General features: G+C 37.9%; 2 protein-coding genes and 1 long non-coding RNA gene across 6 annotated transcripts; 1 reads left to right on the top strand and 2 right to left on the bottom strand.

The window, feature by feature from the left end:
• Positions 1 to 1,326: 1,326 nt before the first annotated feature.
• Positions 1,327 to 7,078, bottom strand: rnf168 (ring finger protein 168). Of its 3 annotated transcripts, none has more exons than XM_026934840.3 (7): positions 6,724 to 7,078; positions 5,681 to 6,100; positions 4,523 to 4,593; positions 3,335 to 3,505; positions 2,594 to 2,682; positions 2,400 to 2,472; positions 1,327 to 2,261 (listed from the first exon to the last, which is right to left on the bottom strand). In XM_026934840.3, the coding sequence occupies exons 2-7, from the start codon at positions 6,009 to 6,011 to the stop codon at positions 1,644 to 1,646; spliced, it is 1,353 nt and encodes a 450-aa protein (XP_026790641.1). In that variant the 5' UTR covers positions 6,012 to 6,100; positions 6,724 to 7,078; the 3' UTR covers positions 1,327 to 1,643. The 3 variants fall into 3 exon arrangements, with proteins under 3 accessions (XP_026790641.1, XP_026790644.1, XP_026790643.1); XM_026934843.3 differs by having other exon boundaries at positions 6,812 to 7,078; XM_026934842.3 differs by having other exon boundaries at positions 5,681 to 6,081; positions 6,812 to 7,078.
• A 1,841-nt stretch (positions 7,079 to 8,919) lies between these two features.
• Positions 8,920 to 20,733, bottom strand: ano7 (anoctamin 7). 2 transcript variants are annotated; one of them, XM_026934837.3, is made up of 24 exons: positions 20,575 to 20,733; positions 19,082 to 19,236; positions 18,688 to 18,736; positions 18,136 to 18,284; positions 17,504 to 17,611; positions 16,734 to 16,870; positions 16,382 to 16,439; positions 15,669 to 15,779; positions 14,755 to 14,920; positions 14,443 to 14,533; positions 14,242 to 14,338; positions 14,014 to 14,157; positions 13,140 to 13,277; positions 12,945 to 13,043; positions 12,583 to 12,685; positions 12,390 to 12,501; positions 12,263 to 12,317; positions 12,011 to 12,108; positions 11,772 to 11,917; positions 10,626 to 10,831; positions 10,279 to 10,418; positions 9,971 to 10,061; positions 9,535 to 9,654; positions 8,920 to 9,435 (listed from the first exon to the last, which is right to left on the bottom strand). In XM_026934837.3, exons 2-24 carry the CDS (start codon positions 19,169 to 19,171, stop codon positions 9,304 to 9,306), a joined length of 2,640 nt encoding a protein of 879 aa, XP_026790638.3. In that variant the 5' UTR covers positions 19,172 to 19,236; positions 20,575 to 20,733; the 3' UTR covers positions 8,920 to 9,303. The 2 variants fall into 2 exon arrangements, with proteins under 2 accessions (XP_026790638.3, XP_026790639.3); XM_026934838.3 differs by having other exon boundaries at positions 17,504 to 17,608.
• Positions 19,265 to 21,967, top strand: LOC128320201 (uncharacterized). Its single transcript, XR_008303656.1, has 3 exons — positions 19,265 to 20,389; positions 20,657 to 20,732; positions 21,305 to 21,967. It is a non-coding gene; the product is annotated as an uncharacterized LOC128320201 (long non-coding RNA).
• The last annotated feature ends 1,446 nt before the right edge of the window (positions 21,968 to 23,413 follow it).

Genomic DNA, 23,413 nt, shown 5'->3' with positions numbered 1-23,413 from the left:
GCTGCCACATGATAGATAACTGCATGAATGAATAGGTGTTCCTATTAAAGTGGCCAGTGTGTATATAATTTTGGTAATGAATTACAATCTGTTCATCTCTTTAATCTTACTGTGCCTTCAGAATGTATCTTTCAGATAAATGCTGACTAAAGAACACATTTAAGAGGAGCTGATATGTTACTGGTCTATTAAACTGACCTTTTTTCCTCTGGCCAACGTGACATTGGACTAAGTCTAATGTGGACAGTTACCTAAAGTTTGACAACACTGCATTGTTCTTATATGTTAACCCACAGCCTTTGCTCCAATTTCTCTAAAAAAAAACAAAAAAAAAGTCATCACAATCATTTTCAACTTTCTTCAGTATGCTCAAGCTAAAACCATGATTCAAGTACTCGAGTATGAGTGAACAGTTCTTTACTCCATCTAGTGACTAGAACAGTAAAATGTAAGAAAATACAAGACACTGGTGACGTTGTTATTAACAGTGTCAATTAAAGGGGGCACTTGAATACACATGATGGGCACTTTGAATACACAAAAATGATCTTTTCTATCATGCAGATACAAGTAATGCAATCTGTAAATACATTTATATTGTGTGCTAAATATATTATTTACTACATAGTATATACTAAATAACAGATCATTAAGTTCTGTCCCTAAAAATCATGATTAAATTTTAATGTCCCTGAAACCTATTTTCAACTAAAAAACATTTTCTCAAAGATGTGTATGTACTGACAGCACCATGTCTGCTTGGATATCTGCTTTGTATATCGTTTCCTTCTGCTAAGGGTTGCGTTCCTTACTATCCATCACTGAAAGTGAAACACACTGTACAATATCTCAGCAATGAGAATAGTTTCATTATGAAGCTTGTATATATTTCGCAGTTAGCAATAACTTGTGTTTCCATTAGTCATCAGTCTTGGTCATGGGGAGGAAAAAAGACATCATGCAGCAATAATAGTGTATATAGTGGATTCTTAGAAAGTAATTTAAAAAAAATATGTTTGTTCATCTGTATAATACAGTTGTGTTTTATTGTACAATAAATGCGACAAAGAGACAGATCAAGGAACAGATGTCAAGATGGGTCTAAAACCTGTGCTGTGTAATCTATATATTAATTATATTTGATCTACTGAAGTATTTTATGCCACAAATATCATTTTGTACATGCTTGGAAAGAGAAGGCTTTGTTACTTACAGAGTCAGTTCCAGATACGTATAAAAAAAAGTGGGGTTTGACGAGTTAGACTGTAAGCAATTTTTGCTTTCCTATCCATAAGCATGGCACAAAACCTGACAATATAGGCCAAAGATTTTCACAACTATTTTATTCCTTAAAAATGAACTCAGATTATCTACACAAAAATAGAAACATGCATAAAAATTATCTTTTTTTTTGCAGCAATTAACAGTTTGAGCACTTAACATGTCAACTTTCATAACTGAAGGTTAAAGTTTCACAAAAACAATCTTTGTGTATTACACTCTTCTTTGACCCTCACTCTGTTCTTCCAAAATCAGCAAAGTCACTGAGCAAAATAGGCGAAATATGTAAAGAGGTATGCTAAATGTGATCATATGGAAGGAAAGGGCAATTAAGGATTGACTGAGATGTTCAGAGAGCTGGCTCAGCTGCCCAGGCTGGGGAACATTTGAGTAAGAGTGGTCTGCTTTCTGCTCTTCTGCACTGACGAGGCTGAAGAAGGAGACACTTGTGTGGAAAGAGAGCTTTTCCTAAAAGTTTTCCCCTCGATCTGGCTGCTGGCTCTCTTCCCAGCCTTATGTCCCGTCTTGTTCTCCTCACCTGGGCTTGTACTGCTGCTGGATGTAGGGCTGCTTTTCTCTCTCAGTAAATACTCATCAGCAGAGCCTTTTCTGCGGTCCACAGCACTCTCTCGGTTCAGTTCCCTCTGCAGGCGCAGCGCCAGCCTTCTGTCCTCCTCCTCCTGCAGCATCCGGCTTCTCAAAACCTCCTCCTGCTCAGCCAGCTCCTGCAGGAAAACACTACCACGAGGAGGCGATGCAGGGGGTGGGGAGTCACAGGGCCTCTTACAGGTGACAGGTTCAGGCTGGTCACTATCTACACTCTTCCTCTTAGAATAGACAGTGGTTCTGTTTGAAGTGTCAAAAAGTTGTTTACAAGTGTCTGGGTCTGAGCTTGATGTAGAGGGTTTACTAATGGAGTCCAAGAAATGCAGTTCAATGCCAGAGGGATCTGTAGAGGTTGGAGTGTTCAGAATGTTTTCCTGAAAAATTTGTTAAGAACAGTGGAATATGATTATTTTTGTACTGACCAGAGAATGTATATAACATTTAACTACCATTTAACTAAACTACCATTACTGACTAACATTTAGACAACATTTAACTAAAGTTCTGGGCACCTTATTGTCCAAAAGAGTGGAGGACTGTTTGGTCTCGCAGTGTGGCTGTGAGTAAGGCACTTGGCACAGATATCTAAAGCACAATTAACATAACTGAATTACATTCTAATTACATATGAATTTCAAGCATTTCATTCATAATTATACAAAGGAACAAATAAGGTGCAACAGCCCTTTACAACAGAATTACTCACTTCTCAATGTGTCCCACAATTGATTTCTTTTTCTTGGCAGCATCGTTAACTTTACTGTTCCTCTGAGTTTCCAAAACTGGACTCGAGTTCTGTAACGATACAACATTGATTTTTTTTTTTTTTTTACTCTTCGTGTCTGTATATCAGCCAAAGTTGACATCATTATTTCACATGGCATTGCTATCCACATCATCACATTATGGGGCTTGGGAGTTCAGATTAGTAATAAACAATCAATGTTTATCATAAGAGTGAATCAAATGGCTTTGAACACTACCTAGGCTTGACAATGCAGTTTTACAGATAATGCATTGGGGATTGTGTGCAGATGGATGGTTCACATCAGGTTACAGTTGTACAGGCCAACATGTCCATCGTTCCAAAAAAAGTATTAGCTTTAGTTATGCTCAGAGTTACTCCTACTCAGTAACTTAAAAGCCTCATATTGCTGCTTCAGCCAGCACTTTTTTTTATCTCACTCTCAAAAAAAAAAAAGAAAGAAAAAGTGCAAAAGCAGTATGAGGGTAAAATATACACACAAATGCATTAACACCACAAGCTAGATTTCTCTCTCAATGTAAGATTGTGCATGTGGCTTGGTTGCAACAGCAACTCTGAATAACAGAAGCCGAGTTGCTACAAGATTTCCATAAATATTGCTTTAAAAAATAAATAAATAAATAAAAAAACTAGGGCTTTACTTAAAAGAATAACAATGTGCAAGACTGTTTGGACACTGACCAATTCTTCACTGAGCAATCTCGCCAGTCTCTCGTCATCCTCCAGCTGTCTCTCTTCCTGCCTCCTCCTCTCCTCTTCCACTCGCTCCTCTTCCTCAGCCAGGAGGCGCTGGATGTACTCCTCACTGGCCCTCCTCTCTGCCTCCTCCAGAGCTCGCTTCTCTTCTACAAACTGGAGAAATAAGAACAGTGTAAGATATAAATATTATAAATAAATACTGCACTACACTAGAGGCAAAGTGCAAAGGAGTTAGGACTCAAATCTGCCACCTGCCAGATCTAGTGTATGATGAGGCTTCTGCCCAATTTTTTTCTCCTTTAAAAACACATTACATAAAATAAAAAATTTATTTATTAAGTACAGTCTATTAATAGCTTATAACTGAGCTGTTGTGTAAGCTTTCACAGCCAGCTAAAGCTGTTATATATGAATTACACTGTTTTAGTGTGTTGTTTGCTTCACAGTTCTGATAACCTCATTAGAAAACATCTGTTCACAACACTGGACGTGGTACAAGTAAACACATGATGATAGTAAAGATGATTATCATCTTTATTATCATAATGATTATTTATCTATACGTTAATTTTACAGTTGGCAAAATGACCATAGGAGACATCCTACAGATTCTCAGGAGCCACACCATCAGAGGCATAAAGAATGCAGTGATAGGAATTTACAGGAATTTAGAGCTGTAGTTCATTAAGCAGTCCCTCAGGGAGGTTTGGTTTAAGAACCACTGATTTAGAGGATTTCCGTGTATGACAGTTATACAGCTATTAACAATCCTTTTACACAGCGCAGATGAATTCTCAAATCTGATTGGTCAGAAGGTGTGCATTATTTCTGTATAACAGCACAGTATACAGAATGGACAGTAGTTGTGGCTGTAACGTGAACGATAGGTTACTATTACTGCATGCATTCTAATATGTTATTGTTTCTATATTAACAGCTCAGATGCAGGAACTTGTATGGCAGACGCTCAGCATAATTTAAGACTAATAACAGATGGATTTTAACAAAGTAAAACCTGTAATCGTTGATGTGGTGACATTTTTTGTTCGGCGAGCATTATTTTTGTTTAACAGCACAATTTGTATTATTCCTTACATACACAATACTAGTCTCCAATACCAAGTCACCAATATCCATAAAGAAATGAACTGAATCGACAGTTTCTCTCACCTTGTTAATCTCCTCTTCATACTCTCGCCTGAGCTCACCTGGCTGACTGACCTTGGGTTTTGGTATAAACACTGTGGGAAGAAGAAGAAGGGGGTTAATGAGAATTCAGACTATGCATGAGCATTAGATTGCCATGTAGATGCATTACCAAGTCACAGTAAAGGTAGGCAGACATACATTATACTTACATAAGTGTAAAAAATAAAAACTTATAAAATCCTGTTATCACAACTGCATGCATACCAGATAATACACACAACTGAAAATCTTTAGAACAGCAGCACAATCTCATTATCATGACTTACAGGCCCTGTTACACTTCTTTTCCTGTATCTTACGTATCAGGATTGTATCTGGATGGAGATAATCCACATAAAAATGAAAGTGCATCCAAGACGCATTTGAAACAGATTTAATTCTGATCGCTTAAACCACTTCAGGAAGTCTGAGACTTGTTTCATACACATTATACAAATGTAAATGCATCTGTCTCTTCAAACCACATTTGCTAACCAAAATCCCTTCCAGTAGCACACACATGCACACTCACACACTCCCCATTTGTTTAATTGATCCTCCAAAGTTACACTCCAACACAGAGTCAACACGCAGCATGATGGTTGAGTAAAGGACACCTCCTTATCCTGATTGGTTGGATGTGTTTTACCTGTTCACATTAAGTTTTTCCTTCCAGTAGATATTTTACTGACAGCTGCGAGAATGTGGGGAAAATTTTCACCAAATTACTGACTCCACTTTTAGCAGACTAAATATCACCATGGGTGATCATTTGTTGAGGTCAGAATTTCCTATCCTTGGTCCCTTGGTATCCCTGCACAGCTTAGTTTTTCCGCTGTGACACGTGCTCTGCAATTCATCAGCAAATTATCAAACCAGGATTGAGTTTTATCATTCAGTTAGCACAAAAAAACACAAAAATGTGAAGATTAAGGTGGCATTTTTTTACGACCATGGTGTCTCCTGGGCAGCATATTAGCCCAAAAAAAAAAAAAAAAAAAAAAACAGAATAAAAGTACTAAATTCCTACAACTTGATGCTCTGTAAACATAAAAATGGCATATATGATGCAAACTGTGTTCAGATTACATTTTTATTATGTACCTGAAAAACTCCATATATATGTAATAGTGCACTTACTGTTCACATCCTCCTCGTCATCGACTCCATTTAATCGACGCTGACACTGTGTGGGGAAAGCGTCCTGTATGCGCCTCCACAGCTCTGTGTTCACTAATGTCTTGTTCCTGCCGTTAAGTCTAGCCCAGGTAGAGACACGCTTTCGGCAGAGAGGACAGCATATATTGGATTTGTCCACCGTCTCCAGGAAGCAGGGTTTACAGAACGTGTGCGTGCACGGCAGCGTGACCGGCTCCAGGAAGATCTCCAGGCAGACAGGACACAAGCAATCTGCCCGCTTCAGTTTCCCCTCCTGCCCCAACTCAGGGTCTTCTTCTGAAACAGGTGGCATCACTCCTCTGTCCTCTCTCTGAATGCAGATGTCTCTCTCTCTCTCTCTCTCTGTCTGTCTGTCTGTCTGTCTGTTTACAAAGCAGGAAACTGTTATGAAGGCAGAAGACATGTAACGGTCAACAACACAAATTTCCTGAGTTGTTCCAAACAACTACTAGACTGTAACCATCACCTTCCGCCACATCATGCTACATCTGTACCAGCATGTCATTCTTCAAATTCATTTAAATTCATTAAAATTCAGTTAATCAAACTGGGTTTTGGAGATAATGTGGATCACAGCCGAGACCTTTTGAGCTTTTAGTTCTGAAACAGGTGCAATTTTTTTTTTTCTAAATCACATGAATAGTTGTTTAGTTAGCTAACTAAAGAAGCATCATTACTGACCTTTAAATAAGATCTAAATATCTGAATAAATCAAACCTGGTCTAATGTTACAGCTAAAATTAAAACTAGATGTACAGTTTATAACCCTTCACTGATTATGTACCATTATATCTCAGATGAGTAACATGACGCCATATTTACTATTAACTTTATCTATTGAGTTGTTTTACAGCTTGAAGTGCGATATTATGTCATGTTTCCACTACTCATATTGTTTTTCCACTCACTTACATCATTATACATTGTGACTTGTATTATTATTATTATAGTTTATTAGTTAGTGCTCGTGGTGTTTGTGTGTGTTTGTGTGTGATATTCTTTACCTTACACTGGTTGTAAGCAATTCACCTGAGCCTCGTCCTAAGAATTTCAGTGCTATAATGTATATAAATGTGTCATAAATGTACTAACCAAGCCGCCTTGCTGTGCTAGCTGTGTTAGCTGTGTGCACGACCAACGCTAGTGAGTTTCCAAACTTCAGGCAAGCCGTGAAATAAAGAAAGCAAGCTAACTAGTTAGTGAAGACGTTTTAAACACTGAATTGGCTCTATCTTATATAATGTGGAACAAGTAGAACAAAACAACACACACATTTAAAACAAAATAAATCGTTTACATCGCTAGCTAGAAATGCTAACTGATTACCTCAGACAGGCCCAAGTCACAAAAATCCCGGGAAAAGTCTGCGGCTGTGAAATCAGCAACCACAGTCACAGAGCTCAGTGTCAGTCTAATTTCAAAATAAAAGTACTAATCTACTCTACAGAGCTCTTTGGGAAAATATATACATATTAGAAAGTTATATTCATATTTATTCATATCTGTTGTCTATTAGTGAGGACAAAGAGCGTACTAAAATACTGGATAATTTGTGATTTTTGGTTCATTGACCAAAAAAAGAACCTCTTGCCCCCTTTGCAACAGGAATATTATATTATATTATATTATATCTGTATTGTAGGGATAACCGAATGTGAATATATTATTTGAGTTGAACAGATAATGCATGCTAAAATATATATATATATATATATATATATATATATATATATATATATATATATATATATATGAATTCAGATCCAAACAATAGGCAACGTATTCAGATTTTTTTTGGTTGTTTGTTTGTTTTTGTTTTTTTGTTTGTTTGTTTTTCAGACTATGTGTGTGCATTAGGGTCCCGCGGGATGAAAGTTTTTTGTTTGTTTGCTTGTTTGTGTTTAGCTCACAGAACAGCTTGCAGAAGCGCTTGGGGAGGGTTGCCAGGTTTCAGCACAATTCGCACCTCAACTACAACTCAAAAACTGCACAAAAAGCCATGAAACTTAGGAAAAGGGCAGAAAAGGCCAAACAATTACAAACTTCATTAAAGACCATGTTCATTAACATTATAAGAACGGGAGATGGGAGATAAGAAAACCGTATTTCTACCATATTTCTGTACAAATAAAACACATAGAGTGCTTTCATATGGGGAGCTGCCTATGTAGCTCCCACAGACCGCATGCTGTGCACAGGACAACATACACTTCATGGCCAAAAGTTTGTGGACACCTTACCATGGAGCATGGCTGTGGGGATTTGTGTCCATTCAGCCTCTAGAGCATTAGTGAGGTCAGGCACATGACGTTGGGTGAGAAGACCTAGGGTGCAATCGGCGTTCCAGTTCAACCCAAAGGTATTCCGTGGGGTTGAGGTCAGGGCTCTGTTCAGGCCACTCCAGTTCTGCCACCATGTCTTTATGGAGCTCACTTTGTGCACAGTGGCATTGTCATGCTGGAACAGGTTTAGGCCTCTTAGTTCCAGTGAAGCGAAAATGCGCTACAGCATACAAAGACATCCTATACAATCGTGTGCTTCCAACTTTGTGGCAACAGTTTGGGGAAGAAACACATATGGGTGTGATCAGGTGTCCACAAACATATAGTGTAGCTCTTCTGAGCATCAAAAAAAAAATAAAATTTTAAATGTAAAATAATTGAAAAACGTTCAAATTGGTACATTCATTTGGGTGTTTTTCATTGTTGTTAAATGACCGTTCTCTATTGTTATTAAAAGAAAATCTTCTCAGAAAATCATACAGTTATTATAATGAAATGCTGCTTTATGGACCCCAGTTTGACTCACGGAAGCAATGCTTTCCAGTTTTATAGTAGATTCTGTAGTAGTGGAGTAATTTTACAACAGCATGTCCAGTAATCTTTTCTGATCTTTCTGTAATATAACATATAACCAAAGAAATTCAGTTTTTAAGTGTTTTCTAGTGTTTCCAGGGCACAGCGGTAGAAAAAAGAAATTCCAGTATACAACACAGCCACTTATGGTTTAAATCTGAATATAAAAACAGATACAAATATTTTGAGCACTACACAGATACAGATAATGGCATTGTGTTACATCCCTACTGTATGTAACTGGTAAGATCTAAACGGGAAAAAATATAATATATAATATTATAATATAATAAACATACTGTACATAGGTTTCATAACACACTGAATTTTAAAACAAAACCCCTGTTTCTTTTAAGAATTTATTTAGGTTATTGTATGAGTAATAATACAGTATGAGCCCTCTGAATATTGAATAAAATCTGAATAAAATAAACGTTTTAACATATTGTAACTGCTGGATTGTCATGACTGAGATTGCACAATTGCACTGTATTACTGAGTTCTCAAACTGGTAGTGTCACAATATTTCGTAGTTGTGCAACTGCCCTCACAAGATTCTGGGAAATATAAAAGCAAGCAAATAATTTGCCCAGTGGAAAGAAATTGTCAGTGTTCAGTGGACTATTTGAAATTTTTTGAGCTAAACCAATTTAATGAGTTTTATTCTTATTTTGTGGTTGATTTTAATGAGCCAGAGCAGGACGTTCTGTGTTTTCTCCTGGATAAATGTCAAACGTCCTTTGAAATGTCCTCAGCGGTCATACTTGGCAGAGGGGAGTCTGTGTCACGAGGCGAGGCTGTGGATCTCTCTGATTTTACTCTGAGTCGTAATCCAGAGGCTTCTACAGCCGCTTCTAATGCCTTCATGTCGACAGACAAGAGCAAAGATTACAATTTTATATAGTTAAACCTTGAGTATTTAACAAATCAGTCAATCATTATCAACTGAGACAAGTTCACCTGATTCTCAGCCAGAGCTTCTTTAGCCATGTAGTGCTCCCTCTTGATCTTTATCTCCACCTCCTCTGGAACGTCAGGAACCATCCAGTCAATCATGCGACCAATTAGGAATGCCACATGCTGAAACAAAATTTTAAGAGAGAATGTCAACCCTACACTAAAAATATTGGAGGCATGAAGTTCCTGTCAAAGATTAAAAAAATATAAAAAGTTAAGCTGTTTTGGGGCTAATAGTGTAATACGAGTTTTGTATGTTAAAAGGTAAACAGGTGCTCCATGGACCTCCAAACATATCTATCATTAAATCCTCACCCAATATAGATGCTCAGGTTAGTGAAACAAGTTAAACACTTTAAATTTAGCAGAAATCTGTAAGTTTTTAAATACAAATTGCATGCATTTAGATAGATAGTTTATTAATACATATTGACCACACCTCAAATATAATGACGAAACCAAGTCGAATAGCCAGCAGATTATAGTACTCTGGAGTGTGATGTCCCCTTTTGTCTCTGAATCCCCGATACCTGAGATTAAAAGTTGTAACTTCAGCTTACTAATAGGCATTTTTCTTAATTGCACAAAGAATTTTACACATCAGAGTTTCTTTGTACCTTGGCAATAGACAGATATGTTTTGGGAGTTGCAGTTTTTAAATACACAATTACTCAAAGTGCAACTTCCACCAAATGTTATAAAATCAACACTCTACAGCTGCCTGCTTTACTGGGAGAGTCTCTCGACCTGCACTGCATATCACTTTGCGTGAAGTTGTTGGGTGCGACAGAGAGGGTGAAATCGATGTAGCCTTTCAGAGTGCCCTCAGTGGTGTAGCGATAGTAGAGACGTGGCAGGAAATCAGACGTGAAAGCAATCAGGAAAGCCTAGCAAAGGAACAGGAAGTTAGACACGGCCAAAACAAAAACAAAAACACATTCATTTCTCATTAGCGGCTCCACTGATTATGTTTACACTTAAAAGGCGCTTTTCAGCAAAACATCAAAAGAAGTTTTAATGATAATTCATACAAGAACCAACACAATGGAGCGAAGCTGTGTTATCAAGATATACTATAAAGCAGGAATGCTCACATTGCTAATCACAGCCAGATGGGCGATCACCTCTAGGATTGTAAACCATATCCCGATGTCCTGCGCCCGCTGAGCCACAGGTCTGCGGTACTCACACACAAATTTCTGCGCATCTAGACGTACCTCCACCCAGTTATTCACCAGAGCAAAGAGTGGCGCCAAGGGACAAGCCGCCACAAAGATTGTAATGAAACCAAACTGCAGGACTGCAAAGAGGAGTTAGTAAGAGTACGTCTAGATGTAAATATCACTGAAATGAAAGCTAAAATACTGATCTATCGTTGCATACAGTATCTTTTGATGAATGTTTTCATTGTATAGCAAAAACAAAAGAATTGGTCGGTTTGTGTGTGTGTGTGTGTATAGAGTCATTGATATAGTGAAGGTTATCTAAGAAGTTGAGTGTCAATTGTTCAGGACAGGATGTTGGGCTTGCAACTTTCTCAGTAATTTGACAAGTTGCATATCTTTTTTTTTGGTTGTTTGTTTTGTTAACTTTGAGAGAGAGTAAAGAGTGGCTGGTGAGGGAAAGACTGTTCATAGCTGCCATAGTCTGATAATAGGAACGTTCCACAACATTAAATGTAACTTAAAACAGTTAAAAGTATGATATCTTTAATTTAATAAATTATTTAATTGAATTATTTATTTAATGCATTAAAAATTGTAATTGTTTACACATTGCTGTTGTATAAGAAGAATAAAAGACTACCGGTTGTGCTGTTATTGGAAAATAATCAGCTTCGGAGTGGTAACGGTCAGTCTGCTTTGCATCAAGCTGCATTACACGACCACGGCATTGATTATTTTCCTATAACAGCATGCCCAGTCATTATTTATTCCTTAATTAGGTGCCCTTTTTTAACCATGACATGATGTAATTTGGCTAACTTATTCTTGCTTTAAAGCCTGTGATTCAAACTGAAGATGGATCTTTCAAAGACTTTATTCCCACTTATGCAATAGCTTTATAAAAAAAAGCAATACATCTATAAAAATGACTCATATAACTCATATAATGCTCATATAACATTTGAGAAGCTTTAGGAAAACATTTAAATCAGAGATGTTCTCTATATGTAAAAAAAAAAAAAAAATCAGTGTGGGAATATAAGCATGGGAATGATATGAAATTCAATAACTCACCCATTTCCAGATATTCATCAAACAGGCCCTCGCACACCAACAGTCTATAATCCGTTTCCCAGGGTGCCTCGCCGTCTTGTTCATTTACTCCCTTTTCTTTATGAGCTGGATGAAGTTTCCGCTTGTGCCACCATGCCTTCAACTTACTGTGGGGGTCAAGAGAGGACGCATTTTTAAAGCATTTTAAGGGAAAATTTTGAAAATTGCATTTTTTTTGTTATAAAGAAATGGAGACTTACGGAAGAACAAATTCTTGAACATTGTTGATGACTTGTTTGCCTACCATGATGACCAACAGCTCTTGAGCAAGCTCAATAAGACATCCCGAAGCACCACACTGGAAGAAATAAGATGAACCAATGAGATCACTGAGACTGCGAACTTTATTAAAGTATTGTTGTGTAATGCTATTCATGGAATTCAGAAAAAATAAGGAATTAACAAATGAATAAAAAGTAACAACTAATTAATGAAATGCAGTTTACACTCACATCTTCATTTCGAACCCCAAAAAGTGTATAATACTTTCCAGGATATCCAACAAACCTTTAAAAAACAACACATATAATTTATCTGTTTATTTTCACATGAAGTGAACAGAGTCTGCTGTACACTCACCTGCCCTTAAAAAAAGCAATGTACACTGGAGAAGAGTAGAAGTTGACAAACTGGAAGATGAACACTTTGAGAATAAAAGCATCTTCATATTTGGTCTGAGTACGGTGCATTTCTGTTGGTGGTAAAGCAATAAATCATAAGCTCTGCATTATCACAGCAATCATGGATGAAAGTTCAGCACATGTTTGCTCACCCCATCGGGTCAGGATTTGGGCGAGATATGTGTACACCTTAGACAGTAACATAATCACCACCAAGTTTAGCACTGAGCCGGTGAGACTTGCTATCCTCCCAGCCTGTGATATAGGCAAAGAGCACAGCATTGGTACAAAAACAACTAAGGCCAGCTTTTACATCTAAATAAATGCTTATTTATTAGGCTAATGCCCTGTTTGCTTGTGACTGAGTCTCCTGTACAGCCTTTGAAGAAAAAAATTACTGCATAGCTTAACAGATTAAAAGATAACAATACTATTCTGACAATTCAAATAATGAAATTATGTTATTCAAAAGGATGATACAGTCCATGCTGTATAATAGGCAAAATGTACTTACAGAGAATATGAAAAATTCATTCTGAGACTTGTAGATGATGATGCTCAGGATGGTCCGGTAGAGAATAATTGCTATCAAGAACATCAAAACTACAGCAACCTGCAGAAATCAAGCTCAGTATCAAAATACAAATAGAACATTCTTTAACACAAGGATAAATGGAGGAAGTTCATTTCCCTGTCATTTTTACTTTACCATCAGAATGATGACCATGTTGCCAGTCACCATGCGCTGAAACCGACTAATCTCTGGGAAATGTGGCTCCTCAGCCCCTGTTATAGGATTACGGACTGTCATTGGTGCCATGGCAGCGAACTCTGGCCTTGGCCTTTCCTAAAATTGACGATATAAAGATGTAGCTATAAAAGAGCTACAGCATGTTTAATTAGAAAATGATGATTACAAGCCCAGTGACACACTCCAGCACAAAACACATCTGTAGAATATTTGACATAGAGCTACTTTCCATTTTAAACTCCTCCAAGGCCAGGACTAGTTACAACTAAATTTAAAGGTGCAGTATGTGATGTTGAAAGGTGTTTCTAGTCCTGTAAAATCATGTAATTTGAAGGATTCCTTAGAAAAATATGTAATCTGCAATATTGTTTTGCAATTTATCTGTCTGGTTTGTTAATTTCAAGCTTTCATTTACATTTTTTGGGCCCAGTGTAACATGCTTTGAGAGGCAGGACTCAAATGCATAAAGTCAGCATTAGCACTACCATTTTTCCTTATTCCTCATAAGGCATACATATTTTGACCAGAGTGGTGGTGGGCTGGGGGGAGGGGAAGGTGTGTTAATGTTAATGCTGAGAACCCTAAAAGTTACTTACTGCTCCTTTAATCAGGGAAAGACTTGTTTTTTGTTGATGAATCGAATCAGGTGTGTTATATTTATAGGTGCAGTGGGTTATATTTATATACAGTATGTATTATCCTCACACACACACACACACACACACACACACAGAAATTAAGATAATATTATTATTATTTTCCCCATTTCACTGTTTGGAACAGCTACATGCCTATCTAGTCTTCTTATATTCTTCTTATATTCTCTCCTTACCTCAGTCTCCTCAAACTCAGAGCAGTCCCACCTGTGAGCCAGCACAGAGCAGGTACGCTTCCAGTACTCCAGGAAGGTGACTGCCCAGAGGGACATGAAGATACTGAAGAACACTGTTCCACCATTGTCAAATAATAATCCTGCCTGTGGCAAAATAATACACAATATTTTACTAAATACAGCACACTAACTTACACAGTACCTTTCACACAGACTCATTAAACCCACTTTATAAGTGTAGCAGATGCTGGAGAGGTTCCAGTAGCTACAGATGTTACAGATTGGACACATGACAATACTGTCACCACTGTTGCAGATTTCCTGCCTAAGGGAAATAAATAATAGGTCAGAAAGGTTGAAGGTCATGATCAGGATAGGAATACTCTACTAATACTCTTGGCCTGGGTAAAAGATATCAATATTGCTCACGCTGGGATATCAGTGACCATGAGCCAGATTCCAAACAAAGACAAGAGGAAGCCTACAACTGCAGCGGGAAGTAGCCACCCTGTATAAAATCCTGGAGAGAGAGAGAGACGGGATGTTTAAAGATATCACAAGTATGAGATAGAACTGGGTGGCGTCAGGCACTATCTACATTTAGATAAGAAACATAAACCTTACAATATCAGCACCTACGCTCTTTCTCAGTGAAGCAAATCACAAGTACTTAAATACTACAGCATAGTATTCTGACATGTTTTTATTGAGTTTACATTTGCACATCTTCATACCACGTACCTAACCAGGCAAAGTAGAGTGCAACCTGCTCGCCAAAATATTCACGGATGTGGTCCAGAGGCTGGTACTTCTTCCAGCAGCCCCATCGTGCCCAATAATGGTATAAGATCTGCCTCATGCTCAGAAAGTCAGGATTAAGTGGACTTTTGGGCATCTGATAATGCCCCTTAAAGCAACAGCGACAAAAGGAGTGTAATGGTTAGTATGTAAAGCCATGAGGAACTATATATATATATATATATATATATATATATATATATATATATATATATATATATATATATATATATATATATAAATACAGTACTGTGCAAAAGTCTTAGGCACCCTATTTGTTTTAGTACAAACTTTGTTATAGATTTGTATTTTATGACGTCTATATTATTGAATCAGTACAAAACCTTTTAGATTTCCAAACATTAGTTTTCCAGCACAAAATTAAATGTAACAGAAAAATGTTTGTATGTCAGTAAAGAAAGCAGCAGATTACATAAGAGACAATTTTCAGCCAAAAAACACAATGAAGGTTGCTGGGTTTTGCTGCAAAAATAAGAAGCAAGTGTGATAGTCAGAGTCTCCAGAAGAACTGTGGCTGCTTCTGCAAGATGCTCAGTAAAACTTACAGCTAATCTCCTTATAAAACTGCACAAATTGTACCTGAGACTACTTTTTTTTAAAAAGCAAAGGATCGTCACACCAAATATTGACTTTGTTTCATTTATTACTGTTTACAGCTCTTTATAGTATTTTTTTTTAATGTAGGAACATTTAATTTCATTATTTTTGAAGGCATCTTTGCTCTATAGCATTTCTTTGCATGCGCCTAAGACTTTTGCACAGTACTGTATATATGGTAGAAGGACTATGTAAAATCTTTATTTATTATAAACATTCTTGTACCTACAGAGACTCACCTCATGTAAGGGATATGCAGCAGTGAACACATTCTCACTGACCAGCCTGGCTATCCCAACCTCTCCTCTCTTCAACGCTCCAAACTGCGTCCTAGCTAATATCTCATACAGCTGTGGGACAAAATTTAGTAGCAGTGATAGGTTACTCATAATTAGGGACATGTTTCCTGTGTAAAAATGATAGGTGATAAGTAAGGAATAAACCTGAATAAAACTAGGTGTGTTGTTGTATGGAAATTAATCAACAGTGGGGTGGCGTGATGCTTACCACCCCAAAGATGAGATTTTTAAAACTCAAACACTATTTGTAATAGGAAAAGCAGTTATTGTTAGTAGTCAATAATGCTCTAGAATAGGACAACACTAGTTTGGGAACCTCTGATATTTATGTACATGTTATAATATACTATACATTCTAAGTGCAAAAAGAGTTTTTAACTTACATTTTAGGTTTAATTTTTGACAATTTAGGCTAATTTCTCTAAGGGCAAAATGCAACTTTTAGGGCTCGACAGACAAATACAGAGAAGTGCTCCATATGGAGCACAAGGAAATAAATGAGCTCAGGATTGCAGTAGGATACATTCACAGTGCTTTAACAAACCGTGCCCTAACCCCGGAATAATGTCATAAAAGTTATGACAGCAGGCTAATGGCTAAATCCGCTAGCTTATCTGGGTATTGTTTAAATACTTTCAAGCATTCAAGCTTACAATTTGATGTCTCTGTGTCTTCTTGAAGAAAGTGTCCTTGTTTTCATGGCCAAGAAACCTGCAAGCAAAATATGGACATGGTAAATGTATTGTATGTGTATCTACAGTGTGTGTGTGTGTGTGTGTGTGTGCGTGTGTGTGTGTGTATTTGACTTTAAGGAGGTTGTACAGCAAGCAAAGTCTATGTAAACAATACTGCGTGTGAACACAGACTCACACTGTATTCAAACACTACCTCTACATTCCTGCTTCGTAAAGCATACATAACAGACCCTGTCAGTGGTTAAATAGAAAAGCACCAAGCATTTGACTGCCACTGAAGATCAGTAATAGTGCAAGGGTGATACTGTACCTCTCCAGCTTGTTTGAGCGGAACTGGCAGGTGTAGTAGTCTGGTGGAGGGTTGGGTACTTCCTGAGCTAAGATATTAGGGATGTGTAACTTTCTGAGGACTGTTTCTGACCAGTTGGATTCTTGAGATGACTCAACCTGTAGAACAGATCCATCAGAAAGAAATAACACCCTTAGACACATTTCATGAATATACACTATATGGTCAACGTATCTGGACACCTTGACCATCGCACACATATATGGTTCTTCCCCGAACTGTTGCCACAAAGTTGGAAGCACACCGTTGTCTACAATGTCTTTGTATGCTGTAACTTTACAATTTCCCTTTGGGGCCTAGCCCAAACCTGTTCCAGCATGAAATGCTGCTGTGCACAAAACGAGGTCCATAAAGACAGGGTTATTGCTGATATTGGTGTGGCATGAGTGGCCTGCATAGAGCCCTGACCTCAACCCCACGGAAGAGACCTTATCAGATCAGAGCCTGACTTCACTAATGCCCTTGTGGCTGAATCAGCACAAATCCCCACAACTACACTCCAAAAGCTACTGGAAAGCCTTGATATGTTATTATAACAGCAAAGGGGGGACCAGCTCCATATTATTACCCATGGTTTTGGAATAGGATGTTCAGCAAGCACATATGGGTGTGATGGTCTGGTGTCCACATCCTTTTGTCCATATAGCATATTATGCATGTCTCATGAACAGATCCTCTGTAAAGTTCTGTGTAATAAATTGTATTCCCCATGTGTGTCCCTCTTGATTCACCTGTAACGGAACCCGGAGGCTGATCTCCTCTGCGTAATAACATAGCACATTCCAGGGGGCACTCAAGAGCACGTATGTTGTCTTTGTCTTGCCCTGCACAACCTCCTTCTAACAACAGACACAGTTTAATAAAAATTAATAATAAAGTATTGAATATAAAGGGAACACCATAGTAGTTTAGCCAAACAAAAATATTTTATTCTTTGGCTAAACAGTTCATTAAATAATTTACATTTTTATCAAGTTTACAAGTTCTGCAGTACATCTACTATAGTACTTCATAATAGTTTTTTGCACCAATACTCCGATCAGATATACAGAAATTTGTGTGTTTAGCTATTTTGTTTGAAACAAAAAAATCATAACGTGGGCTGCCTATAAAGATTTGCCATTGTTATTCATAAAAATACATGTTTAAAATAACAGTGGAATGTATGTAATATACATGTCAGCTACCTTGGCAATCAAACATTCTCACTGAATATAAACAGATTTGTTTCCTCGGCATATACTGTACATGTATACTGCAGTTATTCAGCATATTTTGGAATGTGCTAATCATCACTCATCATAACTCAAGTGGCGTGATTGGTATTTTTGAGTCAATACTGACCATGATACATGATACTGACCATCTCCTGATGCAGGCCAGCGGTTTGCAGCCTGGACAGGAACTCCGTTCTCCACTTCCTGTGGATATCATTGGTGGTGTTGGACGATTTGTCTTCTGGTTCGACAGGCTTTGCTTGATTCAAAGTCTCCTCCCATACCAGTACAAAATCTGTTAACATTTCAGAAGAATGAATATTATGAATGAACAATTTATTATGCTTGTGCCATGTAACGAAACTGAATCATAGTACATTAAAGTGTAACAGCACAAATACAAAACCATAAATATATGTTCATCAGATTAGCAAGTTCCATGTTATTTGAATTTATATTTAATGACCATTTAATGTGTTTTCTCTGGTAAGGCATGATCATTAGTAAAATCAGAGCTAGTAAAAAAAAAAAATCAAGGCTAGTCATTAGATATGTGACTAATGGACCGGTGAGTGCAAGTTGAACATTACACAGTGCACTGAATGTGCTTATTTATTAACTCCATCCTCAAGTAACATTATTTTTTTTTGTATTCACATACACTCTTATATATTAAAAGACATCAAATGCAGACTTACCAATGCATGTGACTCCATCACTAAACACATTCCTGGCCTTCTGAGGTGACTGTGGGGGATCCATGTCATACGTTACTTATTAGATATACAGTAGATCAAACTAAAGTAAAACACTTCATACTACTACTTGTTTAGCCAGACTAGAATGAATATAATGCATAGATACACAAGTCGTTTTGTCATGTGTTTCCACATATGCAAAGCAACAGGAGGGATTAAAAATTGATATGCGTTGGTGTGTTTTTGACGGTGCTGACCTTCTATGAAGCCACATGCAAACTAATCACTTATTATTAAGAGCTCATAATGCCCTCACAAAGCATGGGTATTAAAGGGTCAGTCTCTTTCCTACTCTCTCAGTTTCTCAAACACACACACACACACACACACTTACTCCACCCGTTTCCATGCTTCCGTAATTATGGTCAGGGAGCTCAGACAGGGTGATCAGTGTTGTGCTGTCTTCTTCACCATTTGGCTTCATTGTAGCCCTCCAGCATTAGCCAGCACTCCTCTTCTTCACTTACCCTCCAACCATGTAATCTCTCTCTGAAATACATGCCAAAATGGCCTAGCATGTTAGAAGTAAGTCTTTAATCCAGCGTCACATAGTAACCACAGATGGCTCATGGGATTAAAAATATTAACAAGCTGATACTTAGTGATGTGTTTGATTTATTACAGTTGCATTGAGTCAACAGCTTGAACAAAATGAACCCAATTAGCAATGACATCTGGCATAACAATTGTAAATAGATCCCTAAAGGAAACAACAAGCTCACAATTCCCCATTCAGAGGAAACACCAAGACAAAACACAGGCCACGTGCACAAGTCCAAAGATGTGAGACACTCGCAGTCTTTCTGTCTCCTGGGTCTGTGTAGCACACATGGAACCCTCTCTGACTCACCATCAGTGCCAGTGCGGTTACACTGATCAAAATATTTGTTGTAACACACAATGCAAATGTAGTAGAAATATTAGTAAAATACATGACCTCTGAGCACAGAAGAGGAAGAAAAATGTAATACTGAAAACCAGCCAATGAACACTTGAACATGGAGAAAGTAAATCTGGGTTCTACATCACCATGTTACAATGATATATGTAGTATTATGTAGTACAAATCCCGTCATTTTAGACATCACGCTGATGAAGGACTTTTGTCACAAATGTCCACAAGTATTTATGTTGTTGTTGCTGTACTCTTTTCTTTTCTTTCTTATTTTTCTTATAGGCCTATATGTATCACTGATTTGCGTGTCTGAACATTTACAATCTGATCTTACTTTAACCGTGATAAGATTTCTTTGACAATGCCTCTGCAACATTAAATTTTCTGTCATATTTCCTGACCAACTTCAGCAAAACCAAGCTTTGCTTTTGGATAGACATTTACTCATAATATTTTGTACCAGTAAATGACCATGCAATTACAATGTGCTATATTCTATATAAATGGCAATGATCACTGTAAATATGTTTGAAAGCTGTTAAACTATTTCAGTCAGTCTTGATAAAACCAGAAGTCTTTTCTCTGTATGGTATCTGTATTAATAACTAAAGATGATGGTCTCCCGCCTGTTGCATAATAAGCTGTTTTGTTCTGTGCCGCTGTAGTATGACTACGTTATCGTCATTTGGCTGTGGGATGCCAGTCGTGCAGGGAGCTGTGTCACTTCAGAGAGTTCTCACCACAGAGGTACGCAAATCACATTGCACTCATTGTCCTCACTAGTAGGCTACAGCGTCAATGTAAACCCGACTGTCTGTAATCAGATAGCTGCAGTTTTGATCGTTTTTAGTTACATGACAGCCAAATATTTTTTCCACCACATTTACATTTGATTTATATCCTGACTGAGGTTTCATGTACTCATTGCTTACCTGTTGCTGACTGTACTTTCTCTTTTCCTCTGTTCTGTTCCTCACCTCTGAGTCTTTCCTCCACAACTGTATCTTTAATAAGGAATGGTCTACAGTTCCAGAGAGTGGTTGCACAGGATGTGGCACTCACTATAACCCTTCTCCTCAAGAGAGATAAGGTAGGAGGCAGGGCAAAAGAATGATGAGAGACATAGAGGGAGTGTTTCATCCTGTTTGCTGTTAAGGAGGAGTCTCTCAGCACCACTTACACACACACACACACACACACACACACACACTTAAACACACTTTACATAAATAGGTAATGTTACAAAATGGAGATCACTACAAGTTGATGAAAACAAGAAAAATGTATGTTTTACAGAATTTGCATTTGCAGTATTTGTCAGAAATCTGATATCCCACTTAACTCTCGCTTACTCTGGTCGTTGCTGAAGTATCGTTTTTCAGAAAGGACTGATCAGGCGTGTTTTTCTTGGCTCAGGAGCAGCACTTTGTTTTCCTTAATTAGAGACTGACGGACCCGGAAGGCCAGTCATTACTGACTCAAAAGTTAGTCTGTCAAATAACAGCACCAAAACAAATATATACAATATGCAAAGTAGCATGAATTTTAAACACTTCTGCTTACTTCCATCTCCCAATACATCTCCAATCAGGGGCACTAAATACTTGGCTCAGGTGCACCAGAAACCATCCATCCACTCTCTGTACTGCTTATCCTACACAGGGTTGCGGTGGAGCCTGGAGGATATCCGAGGGTACTCAGGGCACAAGGCAGGAGACACCCTGGATGGGGTGCCAATCCATCACAGGGCACAATCACACACACAGCAGACACTTTAGTGATGCCAATCAGCCTACAACGCATGTTGGAAAACCAGAGGAAACCCCTGAAGCACAGGGAGAACTATAGAAAAATTTTTCTGTTGTCTTTATTAATTTCATCTGTTGTCAATCAGTATTTGTTAATCAGTGTTGTAATGACAATCAGTATTATGTCAGTAGTATTGTAAAATCATGACTTTAAATCACCTCATGTTAAATCAATGTGAATGTATGCAGAGGAATTCAGATAACCTGATGTGACCTGGTTTGTGGAAAGTACCTAACTTTCAGTTTTATTCATACACTACATTGTATCTTTTCTGATAACTCTTTTTAAAAAAATAAGCTGACTCAGCTCGTGCCACAATTCCAATGTAGCAAATTGAACAATGGGATAACTGTGGCGAACGAAAGGGGTGTGATTTAAAAGAAAAAATGAGAAAACTCCACCTAATGAGATCATTGTTTTAGAATTATATAAAATCACGAGCCACGACTATGTAAATCAGATGCTCTGCAGACATCTCGGCTTTGTTGGTTGATTCAATAAAGTCTAATGATTTTTGGCATCCAGAACCCATTGTCTTGTCTTTTTTCTTATTTGGAATTGAAGAGTTTTTGCCACGACAGAACATGCAAGCTCCCACACACAAGAGGCAGGAATCAAACCCCCAAACCCCAGAGGTACAAGGCAAATGTTCTAGCCACTAAGCCACCATCTCCCCTGAAACTGGAAAACAAACCTTCAGTTAAGCTCCCAGCTAGCTCTCCTTTCCAGGGCCCACATGGGTTAAAAGTGGGTTTGTTGGTTTTGGGTATGGGCTGTGAATGCGTTTGCACATGGGCTAACACTGAAGGTCTGTTTCGGCTGCCCAGGCAAACATATAGGCTCTAAGTGTTTCACCACAATTTTTACATGTTGATTCCTCATGAAAACTCCTTTTATATTTACATTATATTTACATTTATTATTTTTGCCTTTGTAAAGAAAAATGCACTGCAGTCAGGTATACCAACGAGCCATTGCAGGCTTAACAACCAGCAGCAGTCCTGGGCTTTTATTTTAATGTCTGCTACCTTTTTTTTTTTTTTTTTTTTTTTTTTTGTCTGAACAACTTCTTTTAATCTAGTCTGAATACTCTTTAATCACAAATATTATTTTAATCTAGTCTGAAAACTGTGTCTCATTAATATGAACTGTGTGTTCACTTGGCTAGACATATTTCAATGTAACAGGTCAGAATATCAGGTACATGTTTGGTACCACACACACACACACACACACACACACACACACAGAGAGAGAGAGAGAGAGAGAGAGAGAGAGAGAGAGAGAGAGAGAGAGAGAGAGAGAGAGAGAGAGAGAGAGAGAGAGAGAGAGAGAGAGAGAGAGAGAGAGAGAGAGAGAGAGAGAGAGAGAGAGAGAGAGAGAGAGAGAGACGTCAAAATAAATGTAGCTAATAAATATAAAACTTTAACTTGGCGATGAGGTTATGAGACAGGCTTTGGGACTTTAATTATGGAAAGGAAGAAAGTGGTTTCATGCTTCCTGTTTCACAGTTAAACTCAGTTATGAGCGGGAGTCCCAGCACGTAGCTTACAGGCAGTTTACACTTAACTGTTCTTTGTGCAGTTTTGTGTGTATTTACATTTCAGTTTAGCACAGCAGTCAGTAAGTGACAACAAAACAGTTGGCTAGTTTCCATTATGACCATTATTTGGCAGTATTTTGGTTCCACTGTAGCTATTTTGAGTGTTGTTAAGTCAACATTATTGATATTCGTATTGACTTTTTTCAGAGATGCCGTCGAATGTGGAAATAAAGGCGTGGCTTCGTGACCTCGACCACGTGACCAAGCGCGCGAGGGAGCTGAGCGGCTCAGACGGGACCATCATACACCAACATGACACGTTTTTCCACACGCCGAAGGAGGGTCGCCTCAAGCTAAGGGATTTCTTAGTGAGTCTGCTGATTTGAAGAAAATAGTAATGAATAAGAAGGAATCAAATA

Source organism: Pangasianodon hypophthalmus, chromosome 14 (genome assembly GCF_027358585.1).
Source record: "Pangasianodon hypophthalmus isolate fPanHyp1 chromosome 14, fPanHyp1.pri, whole genome shotgun sequence".
Taxonomy (NCBI): Eukaryota; Metazoa; Chordata; class Actinopteri; order Siluriformes; family Pangasiidae; genus Pangasianodon; species Pangasianodon hypophthalmus.
Note: the sequence above shows the minus strand (reverse complement) of the source record. Positions and strands in the feature narration are given on the sequence as shown.